Genomic DNA, 11,641 nt, shown 5'->3' on the forward strand with positions numbered 1-11,641 from the left:
AATTCTTCAAGAAAATGAGCCCATATCATACAAAATATACTTATTTTGTTATGGCTTGGCCTAATTATTATCTTCACCTTGTTCACGCAATATGTACGTCGCTGATAAACCAGTGAAATCATGACATGGTAATACTGATACTAACATGGAAGAAAATGAAATTATATGTTCCATGAACTTACAATAGATTTCATAACTTAGTATCAACAAAAGTTACAACAAAACATACATTGTTTTTAACCACAGCCCCAATTCAGGAGTTCAAGTAAAGAGGAAACTTATTGCATGATAGTATGTATATTATATGTATCTTTCTGGATTTTAGGAGACTTCAAAAACATGGCAGTGCAAAACATAGCAAGAAAAGTTACAAGTAATCAAGAGGTAGAAGTCCTATAGGGCGTTGCACAATAGAAACACTTGCATTCAATTCCAAGCCGAGTGGAAGTACCTAAATAAACTGGAATGGGGAATTTGGTATCACATTGGGCAAATGCAATATGGTCTGTGCTGAACACGGCTGTCGAGTTAGGTTCAAATGATAAATGAAATTACACATCAATAGACCAGTTTGGAGTTACCTTACCTCATGGGCAATTTTGGTCAAATGGCCTTTCATTTCTTTCATTATGATAGGTAGGTGTCAAAGCGAGATATTATGTTAGTATGCCTTACATAGCAGGATGCAGAAATTGCATAGACCATGTGACTAAAATAGCTCACAATGAACACTCTATGAAGGTATTTGTTGCATTTTTGCTATGAATGCATTAGCATGTTGTTAAATCAACGTACATGACTACATGTACATGTACTTGGCCAACTGTGAAATACCAGCTAATGGACGCATTGATGTTTTTGTGGATCTAATGAAAAACTCAATTCAAAAGAATATATGAATAATCAAGACATCACAGTTGGTGCTTATCTCATTGAATATTAAAGCACCATTTCACTTTATTACAAATGACCTTCTTCTGATCACGCGCAGAATGAAACTCCGAACTGGTTTATTCACCAGAAACAGAATTTGACTGTATAACTTTTGAAAAGTGACATTTCTCCCTTTAAGATGACCTTAATGATTTCAATAGATCACCTTAATTTTGTACACAACAGTTGTAGGAACACAAGTTTCCTTGAATGGTTACAACATTTTTTCTCAAAGGGAACATGTGTGACAATTAGATTTAGTAATGAATCTGACAGTCCATTTCTCATCTAATACTATCTCCACCTTAATCACTTTAGAATTGCACACTAAATCTAGAGACATATTATTGCCCACTAAAAAAAAAATCAATTACTCTGTAAATTATTAACCATATTCCATAAAGATATTTCTCAATACTTCTCGAAAAACAGCCAGTAACGAAGGTTAATAACCCCCAAAAGAGCCGATGAAAGGTGTAATTTGGCAAATCATAGAAACAGTTTCATATTTTAATTTTCATCTTATCCATGGGCACCTGGCAAACCCCCAAAAGGAATAAAAATAAACATAGATTTTGTTATAAGGAAGAAAGCAATATCTCTCCACTAAAAATGAGTTGTTAACAACAGTAAGTAAAATATACCTTCAGATACATGTATATCCATGTAAAAACATTAGCTCAAATTCACAAGGTGGGTTCGAATTTGTGGTTTCAACCCATTTGTTTATGTAGATTGTATGCTTTGGTATGCTCAATTCAGCTCATATCTTAAGAAAGTGCCCCGTATTATACAACGCCTACTTAGCTTGTTGTACGCGAGCAATGGGAGACCGAATGTCAAACATTCGTACCGTTGCACACACAACGTACCATCCAATATGTACCGCTGCACGGCTTTACGAGGTGACATCACAATACAATTCCACTCTTTGCGCTCAGTAAGGTGAAATATGCACATAGCTTGTTGGCTACATTCGCAATGCTGCCCGAGGTCATGTGTGTTTGTGGGATTGATTTTTGCTTTCAATATTTTTGCTCCCTTTTCATAGATTACTGCAGGGAAAAACTCTTGTTTTTTCATATTTTTGCTAAAATCTGAGGAATTGTACAACACTATAGCAAATATTCTTATTCGTGCAATGGTGCGAGATGTCGCATTCGGTGAAAGAATCACTCTATTCAACTCGGCTAATGCCTTGTTGATAGAACATCTTTTCTTTCACCTCATGGGAAACCTTGCACCATCGCACTCATGCTTATTCGCTATTTGTATACTGGCTGTGCGCTTTTATCACATATCCAAATAAAAGTTTATGGCATTAACGAATCTACTGAAGATTGTTAACAAATAAGTTTGCTATTTGTTTTGACTAATTAAAACAAAGAGTTACAATAGTAGCAAGTGCTAGTTTCGCTCCATTTTGACCAAAGCATGCATTCATATTGGACACTTTTCAATACACCTGCTGAATTAAGTGTACATGAGGATGAAATCTGCATAAAACAAGGTTTGAAACTAGGTACAATGTACACAATACCACCTCTATAAATTCTGTCCATTAATACCTCATTTGAATTTTTAAAAAAATTGCAGCTGAAGTTAAAAGGAAATTATATGCTATGTCGTCTGTGACATGTTATCCATTTGAGCATCAAATATCATGTGATGTATGCGAAACTTGAGCGTCGCTCGAACGTCACTCGGCAAAGTCCTGACGATAGCTGCCATGCTCAAGAAAAATCTATCCTCCTCGTCCTGTTCGTTATGTCTCCTAAGGTAGGTTAGAAGCGCTCCACGCACCTCATCGGAATCCTTCTCGCGCTCAACCTGCTGCTGCGCTTGCGACACCAGGGTTTCGTGCAAGTCCTCGTTTGAAATGCTTGTCCGTCGCTTCTTCGGGGGAAGCATCCCTTCGAGCTCGTCGCTCCATGAATTGTGGCATTCGTTGGAGGGCGCTGGGACCGGGTAACGTGGCGCTTCCGAGATGGTGTCGAGGATAATGTGGTTGGATATCCCGTGGTTCACTAGCCCCTGGGTGGGAAGCCCGTGGTTAGGTAACCCATGGTTTGGTACACTGTGATTGGACAATCCACGATTGTTCATGTGAATTGAGTTAGCTGCAAGATTTAAAAAAGAAAAATCATGAGAATTCTGTGCTCAGCTCAAATCATGAATGCCAGTTTACACTGCCCAAGTATTTGCAGTATAAATAGAGTACTGAAGTGTGACGTCTTTAATTTTCCATTTTTGCATTTCAGCGTTTTTCATACCATATTTTGTTAGATCATGATGAAAAACCCCCACAACCCAAATTTGGTGGGAATCGGTCCATGGGGGCCTGAGATATGACCTTATGAATACATAATTAGCCCCACTGAAGCCAGTGTATTATTGGCCTAGTTCTAAAAGTTAGAAACCAAGCCAATAATACATTGACTTCAATGGGGGTAATATGACTTCATTTATTATTATTATTTTTTTATTTTTTTTTTTTTAGATAAGCAGTTTTCAGCAGCTTCCTTTTGCCTATGACTTCATTTCGGCTAATTATGACTTCATGGGGTCATATCTTGGAGCCCAATGGACCAATTCTCACCAAATTTGCGTAGTGGAGATATTTCATCATGTTGTACCAAAATATGCTATGAAAAATGCTGAAATACAATAAAAGTTATATATGACATCATCACTTTAGTACTCTACAGAAATATGTGCCAAATTATTCTATCAAAACTTATAATTGCCAAGAAATTGACAAAGTTAACACTGTATTCCAGGCAGCTCTCAGTCTTTTTCTATGGATTAATAAATACACTGTCCACATGTGTTAATGTTCCAGTGTAAATTATTTTCAATGTGATAATTTTTCTGCCAGGAATTCATGATTTCACAGAGTGAGATTTTGCAGGTGAACCAGGGGGCTGTTTCATAAAGCTGTTCGTAAGATAAGAACGACTTTAAGAACGACTGGTGAACCTTTCTTATGCGCGTAACCATCGCCAATGTATTTACAATTACCCACAAGAAAGGATCACCAGTCGTTCTTAAAGTCGCTCTTAACTTACGAACAGCTTTATGAAACACCCACCAGATCTAGATTTATACGGTGATAGTTAACCGGGGGGGGGGGGGGGCACTCAAATTATTTTTTGATGGCGTTGTGGCTCAAGAAACTCTGAAATAGGGGTCTAAGGAACTGAATAAAGGGTAAAGTACGGGGTCTTGGGAACTAAATATATACCGTTGGTGTGATCCAGGGTCTCCGGAACGGGATCGCGGCACTGTAGGTAGAGCGCTGTGCTGCATGCGCTCACCATGCATTGAGCGGCTACTAGTTACATGTATGTAGGGAGTTGCGAAGCCATGCGTGCATCTCTTTGCATGAGTTGCTCGCGCTTGACAATTTTAGCAAGGCTGGGGAACTGAGATGTCTCGTAACGGGGTCTTGCGAGCGGGGCTGGGTGGCTTCTGAATGGAACCTTCGCCATTCGGAGTATCTAGAAAAAAAATTAGGTCTGGAAAGGGGGTCATCAAAGCGGCACGTCCCCGTACCACCAATATATGCGATTGCCCCCCCCCCCCCCCCGTGGTAGTTAACCTTGATTTTAAACTCAAGGTTGATGATTATTCATTCATGAAACATAATATAGTGCTAAGCTATGAAATTCAATAACTTATTATTCTCAGATTCTGATGAAACTTTCAAGCCCGAATTCACAAAGGTGGTTTTGTAAACCCACGGTTTAGTCCATGGTTTATGCAGATTTCCTGTATAAATTATGCTTAATTTAGCGTGTATCGGGTGCGTGTTTAAAAAATGTCAAATGCTGATGCGTGCTTTTGTCGCAGTGCTCCAAATTGACGCCTGTTGCCGTGGTTACCACACTATTTTATTCATGAGTCCACTCATCAAAAAGTGGACTTGTGAATAAAAAAGCTTTACCATGGTAACAGGCGTCAATTTGGCGCACTGTGACAAAAGCGTGCATCAGCATTGGAATTTTTTATACACGCACCCGATACGCGCTAAATTAAGCACAATTTTATACAGGAAATCTACATAAACCATGGATTCAACCGTGGGTTTTAAAAACCACCTTTGTGAATTCGGGCCTAGGTGTTCACTCATCTATACAATTATTACTGGCCCAGAGTACTCTGACCCTTTAACTGAAAATGTTCCTATGGCATCATTGGGGTCTAGGAGCATGTGTCACTCTTTTGAAATAAAGAATGTCTCTTATTTTTTCTCCTTTTCAGAATTACGGCTCTAAATTAATGGCCCGACCCAAGGTATGAAAGTTACTCCACCAAGGCTATTACACTTAATAAAATCTTGGATTACTATTTATAAAATTATGGTACAAAAATATGAAAAGGTTTAAAAGAGAGTAAAGATAAGCACTACCTGCAATGTTATTGTTATCTGGCTTTGGCAATATAGGTTGCTCCGTCTTTACAACCTCTTCTCGTTTCATTGCATAAGGGTGTCTATTTAGCTTCTTCTTGGCCTAGAAACAGAAAAGATAGTGAAAAGAGGGAGAATATGAAGGAAAAGGAAACTTAGCACCCAGTTACTCCCCCCCCCCCATCTACCTGATGGCCTCCTGTCAACGACAAGGCTGTTTGCCGATGATTGTGTCATTTACACTTCTGGCACAAATTCTAATGACCAAAGATTGGAATGAGTTAAACATCGACACAACATTGATAACCTCATTGGACTCTTTCAAATCCAAACTCACTCAAAAACCTAGCAAGTGACCTGCTTACTTAGTGATCTCACACACATCAATAAAGTTGGCAGAGTACAGCAAGTCTGCATATGCCGACTTAACCCAAGACAAGACTCTTTTTTTTCTCTCGCAAAGACAGATTTTGTAGAGAGTTAATGGAATAAAATTCTTAGCTTATATACCAGGGTTCCCAGCTTTTCAAGAAAACAAAATTCCCTTTTCCCTTATTTTTCCCTGCTGAAGCTTTCCTGATAATCATTTCAACCCATTCCCACTTTCGCATGTTTTTTTAAGTTGTTGCAGTTCAGTATACAAACAATAATGTAAAATTAATTAGTACCACCATAACCAGTCATTCAATGGATGTTGTTTTGATTTGCAACAAAATAAACCAGAGTCTGACTACCATGCTTTTGACTTTTGGGCCGATAAAAATTCTCTGATCTTTCCCTCATTTGAGGCATTTTCCCCCTGATTTCAAGGATTTTTTCCATCAAATTCACTGATTTTTCCCTGACTGGAAAGAGTTAAATAATTTTCCTGGATTTTCCTGGGAACCCTGATGTTTGTACTGGGGCCCGTTGCAGAAAGAGTTGCAATCAATCACAACTCTAAAAATCATTCGCAACTTCATTTTCAACCAATCAACAGCGCGCATTTGGGACTTGCGATTGATTTTTTGACTTGCGTTTAAACCCAACCCTTTCTGCAACGGACCCCTGATGTACTTGAAAGAGGGGGGGGGGGGGCAGTGGGGGAAAGGCTATGCCCACCCTCACACATAGTATCAATCACACACATGTGAGAGAGGTAATAAAAAAAATATGTATCCCAGTTGTCAATTATTTCAGACAAGGGATATTTGTCTGCTTGCTAAAATCATTGCCTATTTTGTTCACTACACTGACTAAGATTCTGAAATCATGTCCACTCTGTAAATTATCCCTCCAAAGTATTGAAAAAAAGTTGATATTTCAAATTACCTTCTTCACTAATCACAGAGTCAGAAATCTTGTTCACTACATAAAATATCCCTCCATATTATTTTTTTAAAATTGATATTTCAAGTTACCTTGTGCCTTGAAGCAGGGGTAGGGAGAGCCTCAGGATCGAATCTGATGCGAAACCTTCGCGGTAATTGATCATATATTTCCTACAGTATAAGACATGCACAAAAAATAGGATAAAGATTTTAAAAAGACATGACATGATGTGGGGAAAAATATGTTTAACATCATAATTTTCCCTTTTTTATTGTCATTGTTGTATGTATTGTATATTTCACGCATTCGCGCACGCGCCCTGAACTTTTGAATAAGCTCTCATATTCAATAGCAAATTTTGTACAGGAGCCTATGGGATATTCGTTGGATTTCGGTCCTTTTTAGGGATACGCTCTGATACTGTACAAGCAATTGATGAAGACCAAAATGCGTGTTTTTACTAGATCGCTAGAACACTCTACATAGATGATAATTCCATTTATTTTGAAGATGGGGGCAACATGAAACATCTTTCAATGTACATAGACAAATGTACATAATGCTTGGCTTCATGGACTGTTATTAAGATTTATTTCCACTTGGTCTAATGCCAATTCGTCCAATTTCCAACTCGTCTAATTATCGCTTGGTCTACCATCAGTTTGTCCACTCTCCACATGGTCTAACTGCCATTTCGTCTAATAACAGGTTGGTCCAATAGCCATTTAGTTCATATACCATTTGGTCTAATTAGACTAAGTGTTATTTTGGAGAAATGAGGGAAAAATCAATGGGTATTACTTCAACTGGTTATGAGATGAAATGGCCATAGACGAACTGGTGATTAGACGAAGTGATTATTGGACCAAATGGTTGTTGGACGAAATTTTGATGGACGGAATGGTAAATGAAGGTTGACCAAGTGATGAGTGGAATGAAAGCAGATACGAACCAATAGCACCATCTCGAGTCCTCAACTTCTCATACCTGGCTTTTTTCCGGACCTGTAATGCCAGTGTGGTCTAGTAATATAGACCCATTTGAATGATAACATAACATACCTACTCGATACATTCTGTGTACCGCAATAATTATGTAACCAAGTAGCAAAACAATCACTTTTCCTCTCAAAACATTTTAGTTTCTCTATGCAAATGTAATTCTAGGTCAATTAATTCTTGGCAGATATCTGAAAACATATATACTTTAAGACTATGTATCTATAACACACAGTGAATGAGGGACCACAAACAGTTCACTCCCCCTTTAATAACTAACCTTCGAGACGGGATGATTGTGCTCAAGAATGGCCTTGGTGACCCTGAGGTAACGACCGTCAGCATCGGCTCTGAGAGTCATCATGAATGGGCATGACATTTGATTGGTGCTACACATAAACAATCATCATTATTAATATTAGAGATCATAATTTACAGTGAATTAAACGAGTGAAAATAGTGACAGAAAATTTCATTAAAAAAACATTTACTCAAAGACAGGTATTCAGTTGAAAATTTTATTTTAATTTTGTTATACGTGACTGCTGTGGAGGACTATTTAAAATTCAAGTCCACCCCAGAAGAATTCTTTCTTATTTTACACCAAATTTTGATAAAATTTTCAGTATAATGCTTGTTGGAACTTTCTCCTTTTCTTAAAATCAACTTTGTGTCGGGGAGGACTTGTCCTTTAAAGACTAGTTATCCGCCCCGCCCCCCTTGTGGCCACCTGTCTTGAAAGGTTGTGTACATGTACTGTTAAGGTGCCTCTCAGTTCTCTACACAGCCTTTAGAGACATTGCAAAACTTCTGTATGAAACCTATAGGAAATGATCTCGGTGGATAGTTGGAAAGTCTTGCATGAATAAATAGACGACTTACCTCTTGCGATTTTGAGCATCTCCACTTCTACCTCCATGGATACAGCAATACTACAGAAAACAAATAAACGTGTACAAACATTAATTTATTAACTCTATTGCACACTGCAGTCCATAAAAAGAAAGGCTGAAAAAAATTATACATTCTCCTTTTACTTTTAGTTGATTCTGCTCAAATTTAGCAATGATTTAGGTGAAATTCACCCCAAAAGAGAAATATCAGGCAATGAAAGTTCTTTCATTTTAATAGGATGTGAAAAAATACAGCGATGATAATGGAAATCTATTTTTCTTTAATTAAAAAAAAATAAAACCTCACAAATATTTGGGATTATGTGTCATTTTGGCAACTTGATAAGTCAAAAAGGCAAATGTAATTATCCATAAATATCTTACTTCTCATAACAAAACTTAATTTTAATTAAACAAATATTGATTAAAAATATGAATTGTTCCTTTTGACATGATCCAAATCAGACTTTCTCATGATATTGGACAAAAAGCATGACTTGGATTGTTAGCACTGCAACATGTAGATGCAAAAAAAAAGATATTCAAATCATTCAATTCAAATAACAACAACCAAAATATTTTCTACCAGCAACTTTCCTGAAAATAGTAACAATCTCTATGAAACAACAATTACATGTATTTTCTGCTCCAAGCTAAAGTTAAATTAGTTAAATATATCTCAGACTGAAATTAAGATGATTTGAACAGAAAATCAGACAAACAAAACATTGAAAGTTTCATCAAAATCTGACAAGGAATAACAAAGTTATAAATTCTACATTTGCATGTTTTTGGTGTTCAGTTCTACATTGTATGTGTATATTTCTTCATGAATATTCAATGAGTAAACTGATGATGTATTATCCCCACTTGTTCTTTTGTATTTTATGACATAAAATTGTGTTTATTCAAATTTTGTCCAATTAGATTGACAACTGATAATGCATTAGATATTTGTTGCTGCAACTTATTTCATTGTAAAGAAGGCCACACACAAAATGCATGAAAATATGGCATATTTATGATTTCTAGTAAAAAAAAATATAGGAAAATGGGGATGTGACATCATCAGCCAGACAGCCACCAAAATCTATGACAATGTGCATAGAATTCACAAAATATTGCTTAACTTTAAAATTCAATATTTAAGTTGTTAAAAATTTGTTATCAGATTTTGATTAAATTTTCAGCATTTTGCTTGGTGAATTTTACTCTATTTATTTAGATATAATTATTTTCAGAACAGAGCGCCCCTTTACAAATCAATGAACTTTCATGATTTATCGAAAATACATTTCATTTTTTTTACTTAAAATATTGTATTCTCTCTATATTTTATCTCTCTCTCTTTTTTACAATCCCTTTCCCACATATATTTTGCTCAAGGCACAAAGAGACAATAAAAACAAAAATGATGATGAAGATAAAAATAACAATATACAAATTTAGTAATAACAAAAACAATGCTAATAATGAATGTGATACAATAATAATAAATAGTTAATGAAATAATAATTATCATCAGTATAATTATTATCATGAATTATAAAAAATAATATAAAATTTTATGATGATACTTACTATTTATAGCAGTAGTATCATGAACAATAACCATGCATAACAATATAATGATTATTAAAGAAACCAATTACACTTGGGATCTACAGATGACAATAATTATCACCGATTTCAACAATTATGGAATTAGGGTAGGGAACGTCTATGATGATGAATGTAAAATCAATCAGCACATTAATGGATGATAAAATGACAAATAATGTACATCAAGGTCATCATGATCATCTAAATAAATTTTCAACACCATATGATATGATATGAGCCATGATTGATTAATGATGATCAACAATTAATACTAACTAACTTGTTAGTAAAATTCTTAATCTTATTGCTTACAATCAATGACTGAATGAGACACCTGAATATCATCTGCTTACAAGTCAATAAAGAGCAAAAACATGACTTTGATTCAATTCATAATTGACATGTCATTTGAAATTATTGCAATGCCCTAGTTGCATTGTATTGTGTATGTGTACATGTATGTACACATCAATGGCATTTACACCTGCTGCAGACTGCACTAGCATTGCGCTGCGGGGAAAACTTGTGTACGTGTACATTGTAGCTTGCATGTACAGTACATACATGTACACACACACACGTCACACTTACACACAGGCGACACCGCCACTGCACATAAATGTGTATGTGTACATGTTGTACGTACATGTATACATGTATGTTCTTGTTCTCAACATACATTAGAGATGGGGGCATCCATCCATCGTGCGATGCAGATAAACTCACCCGCAAGTCGCCGTAGACAAGACTCTCATTCACGACCTTGTTGGGAGCCCGACGAGTACATGTGATCTTTCTAGATTCCCTGATGTACAGCGGAGACCACGAACTTCTTACAAATCTTTTGAGCTTCTCTTCCAGGTCTTTATACGTCGTAAAACATTCCCCAATCCTGAAATTGACATCCATCTCGTTCAGATTTCGAGCTCGATCGCATTTCTAAGTTATGGAACGCTACGTGTGTATAATTGGTTTTATGAAAGGATCATAATTGTTTGAAAAATTCTGTTTCAACGATCCACGAGTATACAAATATATGTAAATAAATAAATGAATAAATATATGATAGCAAAACACACACACATACAAGAAAAGGAAATGAGAAAATATAAAGGAAAGAGAAGAAAAAAGTAACGAAGAATTTAATTAGGGATTAAAGGGGAAGTTCACCCTGAAGAAAACTTTGTAGTAAAAATAGCAGAAAAAATAGTAAAAAATATTGGTGAAGGTTTGAGGAAAATCCGTTAAAGAGTGAGAAAGTTATTAGAGTTCAAAATTTTGGATTTGTGACGTCATAAACGAGCAGCTGCCCCATGTGTTATGTAATATAAAATGTATGAATTTCAAATTTTGTATGGTTCCTTATGACTTAATTTTCTTTTCTTTTCATGATCGGGTGTGAAATGATTTGTCTATTGATATACAAAAGTTACAGTGAAAACCATTTTCAATTTTCTGAGAAAATGACATTTCATAGATTTTTTACCATTCGC

The 11,641-nt window shown here is 36.0% G+C and overlaps 1 protein-coding gene across 1 annotated transcript; it reads right to left on the minus strand.

Annotated features, from left to right (window-relative positions):
- Positions 1-859: 859 nt before the first annotated feature.
- On the minus strand, positions 860-11,103 carry LOC121429641. The gene is made up of 6 exons (XM_041626782.1): positions 10,875-11,103; positions 8,536-8,585; positions 7,934-8,042; positions 6,745-6,825; positions 5,345-5,447; positions 860-3,053 (listed from the first exon to the last, which is right to left on the minus strand). The coding sequence occupies exons 1-6, from the start codon at positions 11,055-11,057 to the stop codon at positions 2,554-2,556; spliced, it is 1,026 nt and encodes a 341-aa protein (XP_041482716.1). The 5' UTR covers positions 11,058-11,103; the 3' UTR covers positions 860-2,553.
- Positions 11,104-11,641: the final 538 nt, after the last annotated feature.

The sequence above is a fragment of the Lytechinus variegatus genome, chromosome 16, assembly GCF_018143015.1.
Source record: "Lytechinus variegatus isolate NC3 chromosome 16, Lvar_3.0, whole genome shotgun sequence".
Lineage (NCBI taxonomy): Eukaryota > Metazoa > Echinodermata > Echinoidea > Temnopleuroida > Toxopneustidae > Lytechinus > Lytechinus variegatus.